The 18,633-nt window shown below is 54.3% G+C and overlaps 1 protein-coding gene across 1 annotated transcript; it reads left to right on the top strand.

Moving 5' to 3' along the window:
- The first annotated feature begins 13,810 nt into the window (after positions 1 to 13,810).
- On the top strand, positions 13,811 to 15,464 carry LOC133629346 (inositol 1,4,5-trisphosphate receptor-interacting protein-like 1). Its single transcript, XM_062020004.1, has one exon. It carries the CDS (start codon positions 13,811 to 13,813, stop codon positions 15,338 to 15,340), a length of 1,530 nt encoding a protein of 509 aa, XP_061875988.1. The 3' UTR covers positions 15,341 to 15,464.
- Positions 15,465 to 18,633: the final 3,169 nt, after the last annotated feature.

Consider the following 18,633-nt stretch of genomic DNA (forward strand, 5'->3'; position numbering starts at 1 on the left):
TGAGACCGTCTGTAATTCAACGAGTATCAGAGAATCACGGCATGGTGGGGTTGGAAGGGACCTGTAGAGATCATCCAGCCCAACTCCCCTGCAGAAGCAGGTCCCACCTAGATCGGGTGACAGGGGAACAGTGTCCAGGTGGGTCTTGAAGAGCTCCAAGGAAGGAGCCTCCACACCCTCCCTGTGCAGCCTGGGCCAGGGCTCCCTCTCCAGCAGGTCACCCCCAGCCTGTCCTGGTGCAGGGGGTTGTTCCTCCCCAGCTGCTGGACTCTGCCCTTGTCCCTGTTGAACCTCAGGAGGTTCCTCTCTGCCCAACTCTCCAGCTGGTTGAGATCCTGCTGAATGGCAGCACAGCCTCTGGGGAATCAGCCAGTGCTCCCAGTTTGGTGCCAGCAGGGAACTTGCTGAGGGTCCCTCTGTCCCCTCATCCAGGTGGTTGATGAAGCTGTTGAACAAGACTGGCCCCAGAACCCACCCCTGTGGAACTCCACTGGCCACAGGCCTCCAACTCGACTCTGCCATTGATCACCACGCTGGGGGATCACCACTCCTCCCCAAGCTCTTGTGACCAGCCTCAAGATTTTTGGGTATCTACTGGGCTTTTTCCAGCAGCTGGTGGCACTGGTGCAGTTCAAGGGTGACACGGACCAAGACCCTCTTGTCATCTGGGGTCTGGATCGTGTCAGGGATGATGCCACCAAAGAACTTACACACAAACACGCTCGCTCTGTGAAATGGGGGGAGCAGAGTGTGAGGAGAGCACAGCCTGGGCATGAGGAGCAGCCCCCTGCCAGCCTGGCACACAACCTGTTGATGAAGTTGCCCAAGTTATTGAGCAGCTGCAGGTTGTTGTTGAGCAGGAGGTGTTTCCAGATCTTCCCCTGTATCTGGCAGGGCCAGGCCAGTCATCTCTGGGCTGGACCGGCTGCTGCCCAAGGCCTGGCCAGTGAGTGATGGAGGTAAGGCCTCTGTGATGAACGGACTGGAGAAGGGGAAGAAGTTGCTGCAGCAGAAGGGAGTGAGAAAGTGGGAACAACATGTCAGGGGTGCCTGTATATGGGTGTGAGGTGACATCCCTGCAGTGCCCCCCATGGCCGTGGGGCTCAGTGTGGAGCATCCATGTGCAGCGAGGCCGTCCCAGGGGCCAGGAGCTGCGATTGGCGTCTCTGCGAGGCCGAAGGAGCAGCCCCGGCAGGAGCAGTGGGGCTGGGGGTGTGTCGGGGCCCGTGGGGGTGTGCCTGGGCTGGGTGCCAGGAGGAAACCTCAGGCTTCCTGGCCGGGCGCTGTGGGGGAAGCGCAGCGAGTGCTGCGAGGCCGCGGGGGCTGCGGTTTGTGCAGCTGCAGCTGCAGCTCCCGATGCATCTGCCTGCAGGGAACAACGGCCCCTGGGGGACACGGGGACGGTTGGGGACACGCTGGGGCCTCTCCTGCTGCCAGACTGGGGACGTGTCCCAGCACGGCTCCTGCCGGGGCCCTGTCCTGAGGCTCTCCAGGAGGGATGTTCCTGCAGGCCGGGGCTGCAGCTCTGCCCCCAGCCCAGGGCTGTCCCACAGGGGCTGCAGCAGGGCAGGGGCTGTTCCCTTTCCACCCCGACACAGAGCCAGAGCAGCCCCACAGCTCGGGGCTGCTGGACGCTGCCCTTGTGGGTTCTCTGATGAGTGTAGCCCTGGGGATGCTCAGTGCTCCCAGTGCTCCCAGTTGAGGGCCTGGAGACTCATTTCCCCTCTGCGCCTGCCTCGGCCCATAACTCTGCCCCATGGCAGCAGCCGTGGCACCTGCATTGGGACCGTGGTGTCCCTCATATATGGGCATGAAGGGCACTGGAGAAGCTCATTGGCGGGCTGAGCTGTGTCAGAGGGGAGAGAGCTCCTGATCTCATCTCAAAAGGTGCTGCTGCTTGGATTGGCTCCTGCAGCTGCGTTGGCATCTCTCAGAGATCTCACCCTCCCATCAGCAGCAGCCCCACGAGGGTGCGGGAGCCGTGCCGGGGAGTGGGGAGCAGCAGGGCTGTGCCCGCGGGGCAGGAGGCTCAGGATGGGCACGCAGGGACTCCTGTGGCCTCGGGTGCTGTGGCTGCTCCTCGGGCTGCAGCTGTGCAGGGGAAGTGCTGGCTCCCTTGTCCCACAGCCCAGGGCCAGTGGGCACCAGCGTGCTCATCGGGATACCTCTGGCAATTCGGTTTCTTCACGGGTGCCGCTGGGACGAGGGGCAGAAGGTGCTCAAGGGAGTGGATGCTGTGCCTGTGTGGGTGGGAGAGGGAGGTGTGGGGCTGGGGCACGGGGCCATACGGGGGTTGCTGTGCTGGGGAGGAGAGAGGGGACATGGGAAAGGGGTGGTTGAATTAGTGGGGATGTGCTGCAGGCTGTGGGGCTGTGAATGGTACAGCAGGTCTGCTGCTGGGCAGCCTCAGCCCTTTGCAGAGCTGGGGAGAAAAGGGACCCCCAGACTGCCCCAGGGACAGCCCAGGATGGGGAGGGCTGTCCCTCAGGTGCCTTTACCTCTGGCTGGGCAGGGGGGACCTCAGAGCTGTCGTCTGGAGCTCGGTGCTCTCCTGACCAGCCCCGTGTTGGCGTTTCAGGGCTGCAGAGTTGAGGCTGGTGGATGGCGGCAGCCGCTGTGCTGGGAGAGTGGAGGTGGAACACGAGGGACAGTGGGGAACTGTCTGTAGTGTCAACTGGGACTTGAAAGATGCTGCAGTGGTTTGCAAGCAGCTGGGATGTGGGTCTGCTGTTCAAGCTTTTCGGCACGGAAATTTCGGTCCAGGATCTGGCCCCATTTGGTTGATTGATATTCAGTGTCGTGGCTCCGAGCCTGCCCTGTCCAATGTACACACAGCGGATGGGGTGAGCACAACTGTGGTCACAGCATGGACACTGGGGTGAGCTGTTCAAGTAAGAGGCCAGAAAGGGACCTGGCTGTGCCCTCCAGGAGCAATGAGTGTGTGTGAGAGCAGGGTCCAGGCTGGCTGGTCACATTGCCAAGCTGCAGCTGGTGTTGCTGGTGTCTCCAGTCCCGACAAAGGGCAATAGGAAGCCAGCCCGGGTTCTCACCACAAACCTGGGCCCTGAGGTTGCTCAGCCCACTCTCAGTCGGTGCCTGCCCTGCCTCCTCCCTGCCCCATTGTGTCTCAGTTCCCATCTTCCTCCTCCCACTAAGCCAGGAGCAGTCTGGCATTGCCACGGGCCCGGTCCCACCATGCCAGAGGCACCCACAGCCCTGGGGAACGGCAGCAAAAATGACTGGCCACTTCACCTTTCCATGCTTATGATCAGCACCATTTCTAATAAGGAACTGCACTTATTTCTGCTGACACTGTTTACAATGAAAGCTGCTTGTTTGGTTTTTAACAGGCAGAGATTTCTGGCGTGCACCCACCCATGCAGGAAAGAAGATTTTGTGGAAGATGAGCTGACTACCACAGGAGATTCCAGAACACTGGAGCCTCCATGGATCAATTTACCTCAAGATGATTTCCCTCCAGAACAAGTCTCAGGTAAACTGAAAAGAAGACAACTTCTGCTGTCTTGTTGTCCTGCTTCAGTCATTCGGCATCTCATCTCACAGCCACCTGCAAAGAGCAGGTCCCACCACAGGATCTGTCTACAGATGAACTCCAGAGCCAGAATGGCAACATGTGCTGCAATCTGATACCACACTGTTTCTCTCACATCATGATGCAAGCCCATGTGCCATGTCTTTATCATAGTGCAACAAAAAGGTAAATCAGACAACACTGAAGAGCTTCTGATCTTCCATCATCTTCATTTGTAACCTGGCCCTTTCGCCCACAGACACATAAAAAACTCCTCTCATCTTTAATGTTTCTCTAAACCTTAACATCAACAATATCTTCAACACTAGAGTTTGCATCCTTCACAAAAAATGGGGATATGAAAATATTCTGCTCTCAATACAGACTTCTCCTCCACTTCTTACAGTGTGATGTCAACACTCCTAAGGTTACAGCTGAGATTTGAAGCTTGGAAAAGCATAATTCTCGTAGAGAATTGGTAGTAGGTTGTTGGGTTGTTTTTAAAGGGAATGATGATGATTCTATGAAAGAATGTCATAATCTGAGTAAAACCACAGTCCTTGATAGATTGAAAGTCATTTATGTCCATGTTGAATGAGCTCTACTTAGGATATGCATTTTTATGAGGGATACAAACTAATTAATTTCATTGACAGTGAACTTTTCTGGTGTCTCTAAGGGAAGATGGTATTGATGTGTTTCACAGGTATAAAGCCCAATATGCCTCACATGGAATATTAGCCCCAAGCTTTGAAACCAGAACCAAGACAGAAAAGCTCTATGAATGCAGTTCTGTCAAGACTGTGATGCACTCCTTTTGCTTTTCTGTTGGGGTTTGTGTTTTGCTCCTAAGGACCACTGTAACAATCTCAAAACCTTCAGCTCTTGGGAAAAGCTGAAGTAACTCAACCACTGTATAACCACACTTCCAAAGACTCCAGTAAAATACAGAGATCTCAATGAACAAGGACATGAGGGATGGTTATGTGTAAGCTGCTGAGGAGTGCAGTGTCTCCTGTGTCTTCAAGTTTAATGAACGTGCTGCACTGGATGGCAGCAATGAAGGGTCTGGAGAACCCATTGCTTTAGCTCTTCCCATCTGCACAAACCCTATGGTCATGTACACATCTCACACTGTACCTGACCTGAGTGCTCTGCCTACCAGAGGGCGGTTTTGTCAGAACAGAATGTACCTAGTGCAGCACTGAATTCAAACAGTTCTGCTGCTGGTTTCCAGTCAAATGACAGTTTCTGTGTTGGAACTACATGGGGTTTATTTTTTTTGAGTGATCTGGATAGAAAGAATCACATAGTGCCTGTGTCTGTTATTCTAAGGTCAGGAAGGAAAGAGGAAGCAAAATGAAGACAGTGAATGGCATTCCAAGAGCAGCCTTCAGCACACAAAGCCCAGGACGGGGTATTCTCCAGAGGACCCAGTCTATCAAGGGAACTCTTTCCACAAGAAGGTCAAAGACACTGACACAACAGCCAATCAATACAAGATGCATTTTTATTTCAATCTTCAGAAAGGTGCAGTTGTGCAAGGGGATCTGCAGCCAGAAGGGGATGGAGAGCTGCTCATCCATGGGGTGAAGCTGGGCAAAGCCTTGACTGTGGCTGGAGAAATGTCTTCAAGCCTCAAAGGCAGAGAAAAAGCAGCAGGGCAGAGTGCCCCAGGAACTGCTTCAGAGTTGGAAATGGATGGAGGGTCACATCAAATGTGAGGAGAAAGCTTTCTGGCTGAAAGCAGGTGAAAAATAACAGCCGGAGTCTATGAAATCAGAAGGGTAGTAGAAAGGAATTCTTCCAGAAGGAAGGAATTGTCATTCCATTTGTTTCAATGGCATTTGAATTCCTTCCCTTACTGGGGAAGAAGGGACAGACAGTGCAGGGGAGGTTGCACTGCGGGGTGCTGCTCTGCTTCCACACAGCTGAAGGGCAGCGAGTACAAGCTCCAGAATAGAAACATGCAAAGGCTCTTGGCTGAAGGCGATTTCCTTGTTCCCTCCAAGTGTGTTCTGGAGACTGATGCCCTGTAAGAGCACAGAGGGGACAAGGGCCATGGCCATCCGAAGGGATGTCCATCGAAATCAACTGGAAGGTGGTGAATCATGCCCCAGATTTCAGCGTGCCTTGTGCAGGCTTTCTGGGAGTTCTCCTGGAACCCCACCAGACGGGCACACTCTGAAACAGATGCTGGAGTTTGTTTCCAGTGACTGAAGGTATTGATCTGACCAGAAGCTGTTGCCGTGCTGTATGCAGCTGTTGGCAGCTGTAGCACTGTCAATCCAAGCTGGCCATGGATCTGTTGAGTCTTCTTCTTGTTAAGAACCTGGTGATTGGTACTTGCCAAGGGAATGCCCAGAATGCCAATGTCTTTAACTCCTACTGCATAAAATGTGGGGTTGGCGTGAGCACTTAAAGGTGAAAAGGGAAAATAGACACCAACACCCAAAGAATCCACATGTTAGAGTTTCAAAAGAACAAAGTGAACTTACCTTTGCTCCTTGTTGAGTTTGGACAGTAGCTTTACAGTTCATAGATTGCATCTAAGACTAAGCACAACCATTCTCACTGTCAGCCCTTTACACCTTTACTCACCTGTTAGGCAAGGGAGGGCAGGTGACCTCTTCTGCTTGCCACAGTTGATGTCACAGAAGCCAGGCTACAGCTGATGTCACAGCAGCCAGACTGGTTTAAAAAACAAGAGTTTTCGTTGTTCCCTGTGACTCTCAGTCCAAACCTTCTCACACACTCTGGGACCCTCCAAGTGTGGTGTTCAGATCTCTGTTTCAGTCTGAAACTAAAGAAATATCCCTGCAGTCTGTTTCTTTTCCTGAAGACCTGGTTTGGTGAATTTTGAAGGCAAAATGAGGGCACAGAGCTCCTCTGCTTTGTTTTAGCCACTCAGTATGATTTTGCTGCCCCCTCCAAGACCTTGCTGCACAGGTGTTGATGCATTTCTGTGTCTTTCCAAAACAGAAGTCTGTCTCCATCAGGACTGTGGAGGAACACTGCTGTGCTGCAGACAGGCTCCCAGGGAGAAGTTTACTCTCTCCAAAACACGCAACTGCAGCAGGACAGCAGTCTCCTTACTCATGAGTGTCAGAAATCCCACTGCCACAAATGGCATCCTGCCAGGGAAATGAGAAAACCAAGGTGCTCTTCTTGTTGAAACCTTACTTTCTGTCCAAGGAATTATTGTCATGAAAGCCAGTCCTACCCTTGAGCCTTGCTTGCATATGAAAAGCCAAGAAACATACAACAAAAGCTTGGCAAAGAGAAAGAAATGAGTATATTGCCCAGTGCTTTGCCATTCTTGTCCTGTATCTGAACTACGCAAGAGGATAAGACAAAAAGGTTTAAAGACTCCAAAGCTCTGTAGAATGTGCCCCATCAAACCAGAAGAAAACCTTCTTTAAGTAGGAACAGTGAATCACACCCATGTTTTCCTTGCATTCCTCCCTGCTGGGAGCACACTGCTGCCCTGGGCTCATTTGCACTGGAAAACCAGTTACTGTGGTGAAAGACCCATTGTTGTCACCAACACCTCACCAGCAAAGCATCACACTTCCAACTGCATGAAAACAGGGCAGGAAAGTTTGTCCAGTGTGGTCATGTCCATTTTTACCCAAAGTCCATCTCACTGGGCTTTGCTCAGACTTCCTGGAAAACGAATTCTAATGGAGAACACTTAGTCAAGGTCAGTTAATTACTCTCTGGCTCCAAGGAATAAGTAGGAAGGAAAGCAAGAGAGGGGGAACAAAGCTGTGGGAATGGGCACAGGGAGATGGCAGCGCTGCAGCAGCTGTGCTGGGATCTGTGGTGTCCTGGAAAGAAGTTCTGTGCTGGCATCCACGGGCTGTCACGCTTTTCAGTGTCACCTAGGACAAGCTGGCATCATTTCAAGTGGCACCTGGGTTATTCTGCAGGTTCAAGCAGGCCTTTCACTGAACCATCTGCAGTGGCTTTCCAAGTGAAGCACTGCACAGGTGTCTGTCCTTGGCTCTTGCACTGAAGCCAGAAGTCATTGTTTCCTCTCTGTGCCATGAAGGTTTCAAGGGTGCTGGCTACTTCCTTCAGAGCTAGACTGAGAACTCTGTGTCTTGGGAGAAGGAGCCTTCTCCCTTGCTATGCTTTACTTCTTCAGTGGGAGGCTTTGGTTCAGGACTCTGCAGCAGTCCACAGCTGTGGCTCACCAGACCTTCCTTAGACATTGCTAGCTTGTAATTGAGCATACTCACCTGCTTCTCTGAGGAGGCTTCAAACTAATGGCATGGAAGGAGGAGCTGCTACTGCTGGACTCTGCAGCTTTTTGACAGCAGGCAGAGCAAAAAGAATCTCCTATGAGCACAGGGTGGCTTTTGACAAAAGAAACCCAGCACAATGGAGCACAGGTCTCCTGTTGGCCTGATGACAAACCACAATGGCAACCACAAACTCCTAGAGCAGAGGAGGTGGGAAGGGACCTCCACAGACTGGAGCCCAACCCTCCTGCTCAAAGCAAGGCCAACTGCAGCAGGTTGCCCAGGGCCATGTCCAGTCAGGTCTCAAACCTCTCCAAAGAGATGACTCCAAAGCCTCGCTCAGCAACTCGCCTCCTTTTTGTCCCTGCACTTTCTTTTGTTCAACCACAGCAGCAAAACGTTCTGTTGAGACCAAATATCCCGTGTTTCAGTTTCTGCCTGACGCCTTTTCTGCCACTTGGCAGCACTGAGAAGAGCCAGGCTCTGTCTTCTTAATATGAAGTCCAGGATAAGTACTTGCTAAAGGAGGAGCCAAGACTTGGTAAACACAGGCAGCTTTTGTAGAGCAGAGCATTCTCAGAGAGGAAGCTGACACCTGAGAAGGGAAATGCTGTGATGCAGAGGCACTTACCTCAGTCCTTGACCAACTCCTGAACTCCAGGGAGCACCTGGACAAAAGTCCCCACGTCCACTACAAACCTATGGCTAGAACATACCTGCAACTCAACTCATACAATACTTACCCAGCATAAACCCATGGTACATGGAAAGAAAGGATCAGCTGTGCCAGAGAAATCTTGTACCTTCTGAAATGCTCAACTGAGCACCAAAGGAAGGGCAAAAATCCCCATCCACTACAAACTTATGGCCAGAATATAGCTGAAACTAAACCAATGAGATCCTTACCCAGTGTAAGTCCATGGTATGGAAAGGAAATGGTGCCAATGGAAAGGATCAGCAGTGCCAGAGAAATCTGGTACCTTAAATGTTCAACTTTTATCCCAGCCTGAGCTTTTTAAACAGGCAAAAACTGATGAGAAAAGTCTGTGGATGATGAGGCAGCTTCACTCACAGAACAAATCCTCCTCACACAGTACATTTCCCTTCCCTGGGTGCTTGGCTGAAGATCCTGTCATTGTTCCAGACCCACCATCAAGCTTCAACAATGACTCCCAAACCAAAGGGATGGAGGTTGTCAGTTAATAGACTCCAACAAACTGCAGTGATGGCCAGTTTTTCTGGGGAGGAAGCCCAGCTCTCTCCAATCAACACCATGTTTCTTCATCTCACTTCTCACAGGTCAGGTGCAATGAAAGAGACACCAAAAATCTTCCTTCACATCTTTTCTGTCCCTAAGCAGCACAAGCAGATGAGGAGAGCTGCCATGCAGATGGGTATGCACATTGCTACCAGAGCTGCTTTGGCTTGGTGCATTCCAGATGGTGAAAGTCAGATGATAGTGATCAAGGAATATTCCAAAGCAAAAGAGAAAGCAGGGATACACTCAGATCTCATCTCCTGGTTAAGAGGCACATTCCTCCCAGCTGCTGACTGATGCCATGTGGTCTCTGCCACCGGGCAGGACCTCAAACACAGCAAAAGAAGCTTGGTAAGAGCCCAGGATGTGAAAGGGAGTGGTGGAAGTCAGAGCAGACACAGTTATGCCAGGCTGCAAGGTGCTGCATGCCACCAAGCAGGTGGGCAGGCTCTGAATGGGAGATCCAGCTGGGCTTGCTTCCCTTTGCAGCCTGCTCCCCTGCCAGCAGCAAGCATGGGAGCTCTCCAGCAAGACTCAGCCCAGCAAGTCTTGGGCCCAAAGCATCTGAAGCTGAGAGCAACACCACCAGATGCCCCTGGAACATGAAGGCTTCCAGCATGGCCGAGAGACCATCCCCATCCAAAAGCAATGAGGAGGTTTGACAGAGAAGAGAGAAAACATTGCCCAGCACACAGTTTTGCTGCAAATGATTTTAGGATGGAGGCCACAAAGTGCAAAATGCACAAGAGTGTTCTCCAGGCTGGAGAAGAGGCTGGAGGTACAAGAGCAGCAGGCAAGAAACCAAAATGGGCCAGAGGAGCCCTGACAAGGGGCTGTGCTCAGTGCCACAGCAGATGAGAAGCAAGCCCCGAGGGTGGCCCACAAGAAGTGTATAGAAAGCTTCCTCCCCCTGGATGTGGGCACCAGGGCCACTGTTGTGGAGTAGCCGATGTAGGTACTTGCCAAAAAATGGCTCAAAGGAGCTAAAGGCTATGCTCAGTGCTGCAGAGGAAGGCAAAAAAACCCTCCAGGGACACTTGCTAGTGCACCTTGGGGAAAAAAAGTCTTCCTCCTGTCAGCTGGAGGGCACGAGAGGCTGCCTTGGTGGTGCACGACAGCGGGCAGTAGCCCAGCCCAAATGGACCAAAGGAGCCCTGACACTTAAGCAGTCATGCTGAATGCTGCAGAGGAAGGCAGAGAGCTGGGGACCTGTGCCAACGTGCCCCAGGGGAAAATTCCTTCCTGACCCCAGTGCTGGCGATCGGCTACTCCCTGAGCATGTGAGCAGACCTGCCTCCTGGTCCCACGGGCTGCTCATGCCTCCCACGAGATGCACAAGCCTCTCTTCTCCCTCAACCTAGAGCCATCTCTGGGGCTTCCCTGAGTGGCCAAATGCCCCAGGCCTGATCGACCTTGGGGACAAGAATCCATCCCACGCCTGGCAGTGAGTACTCCAAAGCATCAGGACCCCTATTGCTTACGGCTGCTGCCCCTTGCTCCACAGGGGATGAGGATGGTGAGCTCTGCAATGCCCCTCCAGAAGGCAGTCCTGTGTTCTGGCTCCTGCTCTGCAACTGAAGAAGATTCCTTGTCCCTCAGATGAGCTTGGAAAGTGGCTTAGCCAGGAGCAGCTGCGAACCTCCAGCCTCTGGCTTGCCTTCCTCCCTCAGCCCCATCAAGAGCTTCCTCTCAGGTGGCTGCCCAGCCCAGATCTGGCAGCAGGACCTGGGAGGACCCCCCTTTTATACTCTCCTGGGCACTGTGATGTCATCATTCTCAGCTGACACCACTGCTGTTAGGGGACACATTCGTTGCCAGGTGCTGGCACTGTGGTATCATCATTCTCAGGTGATATCATTGCTCCTGGGTGATGACACTGTGACATCATCATTGCCAGGTGACTGTTGCCTTTCAAGTGAATGTGAGAATTCCTTTAGATGTGAAGAGCATCAGCTCAGCTACTGACAGATTCCCTTATTTCACGTCCATTCTTTCTGTGACTCTGTGTGTTGCTGTGAAGTACACACACAGCATTCCAGCTGCCAACATGAGGCTGTCACTGATGTCACAGAGCTCCACAAACAGTGGCCTGGGCCTGGTCAAGTGGATTTCACACCTGGCCAAGAACTAGGCATGTTCTCTTTTTGGTTAGGTCATTTGTAAAACAATTCCTGTTCAATCTGGTGATAACAAGCCGCTAAATCTTCTCTCCCAGATGAGTCTGCAGTATGTTAAACATCAACTGGTTCATGTTTTGGTTTCTCTTACCTCCCACCAAATGTGCAGCACACCAGGCTGAGCCATAGCAGGTACAGCTCCTGCAATGTTGCCTTTCTTTAAAGACCAGCCCACCTGCTGTGGCTGTGTAAATAAACACATCCTCCAATGACTTTTGTGGTAAGAACTTGCTCAACATTATTTCTCAACCAAATACTTCCTAGGTAAGATGCACATCATCTAGGAAGAAGCTCTAAGGTACTGGCTTACAGCTTTCTCATCATGCTGGCTTGATGGAAACACTGTCTTTAGTGGAACACAGCACAAAGGCTGAGCGGGTGTCATGGTTTGCCATGACAGCCTTTTCTGGTAAGGGGGAAGGGGCTGTAAAGGTGGCTCCTGTAAGAAGTTGCTCACAACTGTCCCCTGCTCTGAGCCAGACCCACTGCTGGGGCTGAGCCAATGAGACGCCTCCACCATCACTTTTTAAGAAGGCAGAGGAAGTTTCTTCCTCCATCTTCTTCCTTCTTCTGCCCTTTCTTCTTCTTCTGGCTGTTGCTGGTGCAAGGAGTAGGAACAGTGAGAGGAACAACCACGCGGACTCCAAGGTCAGCGATGAAAGAGAGGAGGAAGTGTGCTGCAGCAGAGACTCCCCGGCATTCTATGGAGAGACCTGGTGAAGCTGAGGTTTATTTTCATTTCTTTAAAGACCCTGCATCAGGGGCAGAGACTCATTTTGCTAAAGCTGACCCTGGACCAGGGGCAGTGATTCACTTCATTAAAGGCCCCGAGCCAGGGACAGTGACTATGGCAGGAGCCGGCTGTGTCCCGAGGAAGGGACCCAATATCCACAGCTGTAACTGTGGGGAGGAACCCATGACAAAGCAGCTCATTTAACTTATGCCCAGAAGAGGCCTTGTCCCGAGAGAGGGACCCTGTAACTGCAGAAACTGCAACTGTGGTGAAGAATCCACACCAGAGACATTCCCCAAGGACTGTGTCCCGTGTGAGGGACCCTGTATGGGCAGAAGCCACGGCTGTTGGGAGCAACCCACACTAGAGAAGTTGGATAAGGACTGTGTCCCGGGGGAGGGACCCCGTGTTGGAGCAGGGAAGAATGCCAGGAGTTGTACTCATCTGAGCAGAGAGAAGTGGCAGAGCCCATCTATGAGAGACTGAGCACATCTCCCATTCCCTGCTCCCCTGAGCCGCTGAGGGGGGAGGAGGGAGAGATCTGGGGAGCAGTGAGCTGGGCCTGGGAAGAAAGGAGGGCTGGGGGAGGGAGATCTTAAAGCTCTGGTTGTCATTTTCTCACCATCCTGCTCCCTTTTTGCTTTTATTCCGTTCTGTTTCTTGTAGAATAACCTTTCCTCCTTTCCTCTCTCAGTCGAGCACTGGAGTCTGTTTTACCCAGAACTGTAACTGGCAGCGAGCCCTCCCTGCCCTTGTCTCCATCCACAACAACCTTGGTGATCTTTTTACTCCCATTTCGCTGGGCCTCTGCCATCCTAACAAGGGTGGGGGTGGATGGAGGCTCCGAGCAAGAGACTGTCGTGGTGCTGCTGGGCTGGCTGGGCCAAACCATGACAACCACCAATGTCAGCAACCCCGTGCCTCTGGCACTTCACTCCATTCCTTACTTACCATATTCTTCATGTTGAGCATTCTCTTTCACATGGCTCAGCTGTGTCTGTCAAACAGTGACCTACCCATCCCACAGGAACTCACCCAGGTGGGCCCTGAATGTCTCCAGAGAAGGAGACTCCACAACCCATCTGGGCAGCCTCACAGGGAAGAAATCCTTCCCCGCAGTTCTTCTGCATGCCTTGTTTGGGGATTCACCACTCACACTCTCTTAGGCAATACCAGTCATGTACATGCAATAATGTGTCTGAAATACGTCCAGACTACAAAAGAAACCCTGGTTTTGTACTGAAAAAGATTCAATCCATGTGAAGTGACGGGGAATCTACAAGCTGCTGTGAACAGGCCCATTTGACACACCGTTCACAGGAGTTACATCGGTTTATTAACGTCACAGTGCCAACCTTATACTCACGGGTACTGAAGGGCTGCATTTATGACACAGACCATTCCAATGTTCTTTCAAGAGACCCTCGGTTCTCTTTTCTCCTCGGTGCTATGGCTTCCAAAAGGAACACCACGGTCGCCCAGTTTGTCAGCCTCTGACTGTACTGAGTAGAGGTCAGGATGGGTCAGTCCTTTGCGGGTGTGGGGGGCAGCTGTGGGGTGTCTGTGACATCAGAGGCCGTGCCAGCGGGGGGCGGCTATAAAGGGGCACCAGGGGCAGCACGGGCCCAGTACGCGCTGGGACAGCGGTGAGCGCGCAGGCGGCAGGAGGAGGGGGACGGCGGCAGGCTGCGCTCTGCCCCGGCACCCAGGGCCCAGCCGCCGGCAGGGCTGGCACAGCCCTTGTGCCTCCCGCCTGCCTCGGCCCCTCTCCAACCGGCCCCCGCTCCTGGCCCCTGTTTTCCCTGCTGCCAGCTCCCTCCCTCCCACCCCACTGAACCCATTCGCTCTCTCTCCCTGCAGATCATGGCGCTCGTGCGCTTTTTCGCCAATCTGCTGTCGCTCTTCATCCTAGAGGCACAGCAGTGTTACGCCAGGATGAACGAGGCCGTGTTGAAGCCGACAGAAGAGCAGCTGATCCAGCAGGCGAGAGAAATATTTGAGTGGCTCAAATATTTGAGTGGCATCAACTCCAGTTTCCTGGTGCCGCTGAGGCAGCCAAGGCAGCCCGTCATTTCCTGGGAAGACCTGATCGTTGCTGCAGTCCTGGTCCTGCTCTTGGGACTGTACTGGTGGACCAGGAGAAGGAGCCCTGACACAGACGACAGCAGCAGTGAGGAGAGCTCAGGCAGTGACACACACTGCCAGGAGGTAGAAAGCGACGGAGAAACTGTTGAAGAGAGGCACCACGCTTTGATTTATGAGAGGTGCATCCAGTGGACAGTGCTCAGTCTGTGCTACACCAGCAGCACGGTGCAGGAGCTGCTGGGTGATCTCCTCCATTTATTGCAAGGGCACTTGGCCAACAGTTCCTCCCCGGAGCTGCAGCCAGCCATCGGCGTGGGCAGCGCCTTCGAAGGCTGGAATCCTTGCGACAGCGACGTCACATACCGCATGCTCGTGCCCCTGAAGGCCCCCCATGGCTACTCCTTCCACCTGGAGCCAGACTTTGCACAGGAACTGCCGGGAAAGAACTTCTGCGTCCGTGTGTCCCCGGAGTGCACCTGCAGCGCAGAGGAGCCGGCAGGAGACGCGCCGTGCTTCCTCCACTACCCTGAGGAGCCATGGAGGAGGAATCAGGGTCCCAGTGTCCTCGACACCCTCTGCACTGGCCCTTACCTCGATGTTCATAAAACTGCCCTCTGGTTCCAGAACTTGGTGACGTCAGCCTGGGGGGAGCTGCCTCAGTCTCGCCGCTACCGGATGCAGCTGCAGCTCTCCAGACACTCCTGCAAGCTGAAGCTGTCAAACGCCTCCCGAGGACCTCTCTTTGTCAAGCTGCTTTTTGGCGTGCAGCAAGGTGACTCAGACATCTTTGTGAGCAGCCAGACTGCAGCAGGTTTCTTCACCCCAAGCACGACGTGGCCTGAGACCTGCGCTGTGGCAGAGGCCAAGTTCTTCAGGCACGTGGCCAGGAACGCCCCGCCTGGCAGCTACCACCTCAACTGCCTGCAGCTCTGCGCTCGCATGGTGCCAGGAACGGGCTTTTCCACCTATATCATCAAGACGGTTGTGATGCACCTCCTGACCACCACTCCCCTGTCAGACTGGCGCAGGAGGTATCTGCTGCCGCGCCTGAAGGAAATCATGCAGTACCTGCGCCGCAGAGTGGAGGAGAAGCGCCTCAACCACTTCTTCTTTGGCAACCACAACGTGCCCGAGGAGATCGTCTTGCCTCCTGCCTTCCGAGAGGCCGAACCCATCAACCTCTTCCATTACCTGACAGACGATACGGCTGCCCACGCCGAGGCACTGCGTGACTGTGAGCAGCTGCAAGATCGGCTCACAAGACGGCTCTTCCGTGAGGATGAAAGAGGTCTTGAGGCAGAGAGCTGAGGGGAGTGGGAGCCGATGCAGCTGAAGGGGCCATTGCCAGGAGCCTGGCAAGAGAGACTCAGCACTTCCCATTAGCGATTGCTCTCGCTCCCTGAGGTGTCTCTGGGAGCTTGACCTTGTACATAGTTGCTTGTTTGAAGAAGTAGTTGAGTAAACGGTTGTTTGAACAAAGGTCCGGCCTGTGAGCGTCCGTGTGTCCCTCTGTGGGGAACGCAGGTCCAGGCTACTGGCTTCTGGGCTGCCCAGAGGCAGGGAGCATTCAGCACAATCACAGCACCTTAAGGTTTGGAAGGGACCTCAAAAGATCATCTAGTTCAACCCCTCTGCCAGAGCAGGACCACCTAGAGTAGGTCACACAGGAACTCGTCCAGGTGGGTTTGGAATGTCTCCAGAGAAGGAGACTCACGTGCTGTTCCTAAGCAGGCTGTAACTTCAAAAAGATGACAGCGAGAACTCAGGAACTTCCTCCCCTTCTCTTGGAGAAGAAGAGGGGCTTTCACAGCTCTGCAGCAGCCTCAAGTGAAAACAGGCCTCTGCCACTGAGAAACCAGCCATATGGCAGTTCTGATGGTGCCTTTCATCAGTCACTCCAGTCACAAAGCTCTACAGTGCCTTTGCTTCACAGAGCTGATGCTGCCTTTCTTGTTCCTCAGCGAGCTGGTTGACTTCTATCAGTACGTTTCTCTAGTCCCTTGTTTGCATCTCTCGCTCTCCAGTATCTCCTTTTCCTGTCAGAGGTCAGGGGACTCCTTCTCCCCTCAGATGTTCTCCATCACCCTTGTGATGAGAGAGCCAGGGAAACTGTCACATATCTCAGGGAAGTCCTAGGTCCCAGGCTTGCAAATTCTGCCAGCAAGTGAGAGGGGCTCAGTAACCATGCAATGACTGGCTTATTTACCAGAAAAGGAAGGCTCAGCTTTTCATCAAGGGAAGGAGCAATGGAGGCTGCTTTGGGATGAGCCTAGTGGGATGTCCCCTGGTGCTTACTGACGCTGTGAGTCAGTGAGCATGTAAATACAGGGGCTGTGTCAGCTGCCTGAGTTCCCACTGCAATCCAAAAAGACCAGAGTCCAAGTCACCCAACATAGCTGCTGGCTAGTCAAGTGACATCAGTCTGTAGCCACCACTGACTGAACTTACTGGAGCTCTGGGGCGGTGAAGCCGCTGAACACTGCACACGACAACTACTCAGCTACCCAGTAACCCTTACAAGTCCCTGAGAACAGGACCCCCTCCTGTGCCTCGTCCTCATCCCACCGCAGTTAAGGTGAAACAACTTTGCTGAGGCTCTCTGCTGACCAAATGCTGGATCCTGAGAGGACAGGAGGTGGTACCGAGAGCCAGGGAAAGCCAAGTGGCATTTCCCTCCTGCAGGCAGTACACACACAGGCCTTTGGCCCTTGTGCGCAGCCAAACAGCACCCTGGAGATTTGGGGTTGCGGCTACAACCCAGATCTCGGCTCCCTGACAAGTCATGCTGCTCCCAAACCAATTTTGACCAAGAGCAAAGAGGAGGAAAAGGGGCTTTTTGAGCGTGGTGTGACCTCAGGTGTCCACCCCTGCTTCTGCCTCCCCCCAGCTCGGGCCCCTCGTGGTGCCCCACACAGAATCCCCCTGGAAGCAGCAGCTCTGTGACATCAGCGCCCCGGCCGAGGCTTTCCAGGCACTATCAGCACTACGGCATCAGACACAGCGCTGGGGGTGACGTGCCCTTGGCTCTTGGAGCTGCCACGTGCCCTTGGCTCTTGGAGCTGCCACGTGCTGTCAGCGTGATGAAAGTTCTGATTGTCCTGGTCCTGCTGGGCCTGTGCTGCTGGCCTGTGAGTGCCTCAGTGCAAAGCTGTGGGTAAGTGGCTCTGGGAGGGAGCTTGGGCAGAAAAGAGGAGGCTGAGGGGGCATCTTCTTAATAGTTACAAACATCTAAAGGGTGGGTGTCAGGAGGTTGGGGCAGCAGTTTTTTCTGTGAGGTGAGGGAGCCCTGGCCCAGACTGCCCAGGGAGGGTGTGGAGGCTCCTTCCTTGGAGGGCTTCAAGATTCTCCTGTGTGACCTGATCAAGGTGGGAGCTGCTTCTGCAGGGGGGTTGGACCGGATGATCTCTAAAGGTCCCTTCCAACCCCCACCATTCTGTGACTGTGTGATTCGATGATATGATGGGCTTCACTGGTTCCCCATGGCCCTGCCACAGCTTCCCAAACCTCAGGAGCTGGGAGCCGGGCTGCTGGCACCACTCGTCTGCGGGGCAAAGGCAGAAGCCGGGGCGCAGGGTTCCCCGGCCCCGCTGTCCGTGCGCTGCCCGGTGGGGAGGGCAGACGGCTGCCCTGCAGCCCCAGCAGCAGCCAGCCCTCCAGCAGGACACTCGTGACTTTCTGGTGACAGGAGAAGCTGCGGGACCCGGCCCTTGGCTGAGCACCACGGGGTGTTGCGCGTCGTGGGCGGCAGCGATGCCTCCCCGGGAGCCTGGCCCTGGATCGTCAGCATCCAGCTTCCCGGGGCAGCGGGCAGCGGGCACATCTGCGGAGGCTCCCTCATCCATCCCTGGTGGGTCCTGACCGCAGGACACTGCTTTGACAAGTACAGGTGAGTAGGAGCAGGGCAGGGCCGTGCCCCCAGCACTGGCAGAGTTCCCGTCCCGTGCTCGGCACGGGCTGGGCTGGTGTCGTTCCTGCAGCCCGGGGCTCGCGGGGCACCTGGCCTCTCCCTCGGCGAGCTGGAGGCAGGGAACTGCTGGGCTCCCTCTGAGCCCTCTGCTCCCCATCTGCCCCCCAGGAACGTCCCGACGTGGCGCATGGTGTTCGGGGCCACCCGGCTGTCTGAGCTGGGCCCCGAGGCCCAAGTGCGCAAGAGCAAGCGGCTGCTGATCCACGAGAGCTACCGCAGCGGCGCCTTCGAGAACGACATCGCCCTGCTGGAGCTGGACGAGCCCGTGCAGTGCAGCGACTACGTGCAGCTGGCCTGTGTGACTCACTTCTCCAACGTGGTGGTGTCGCAGCTCACAGACTGCCGCGTCGCTGGCTGGGGCTACACCGCGGAAGGCTGTGAGTGCCCCCGGGAAAGCGCCTGTGTGCCTGGGGCGAGCCTGGGGAGACGGCTCGGGCTGCCCGAGGGCCGGGCTCAGGCTGCAGGCAGGGGCCTGAGCTACCTCAGGCTGCCGCCATGCTGAGGGGACTTTCCCGTCAGGAAAGGCTGCAGGACCCGGGATGGTTTTTTGCTCTTTAGATGAGGGAGCCCTGGCCCTGGCTGCCCAGGGAGGGCGTGGAGGCTCCTTCCTTGGAGGTCTTCCAAACCCTCCTGG

The sequence above is a fragment of the Colius striatus genome, unplaced genomic scaffold (assembly GCF_028858725.1).
Source record: "Colius striatus isolate bColStr4 unplaced genomic scaffold, bColStr4.1.hap1 scaffold_40, whole genome shotgun sequence".
In the NCBI taxonomy this organism is placed as follows: Eukaryota; Metazoa; Chordata; class Aves; order Coliiformes; family Coliidae; genus Colius; species Colius striatus.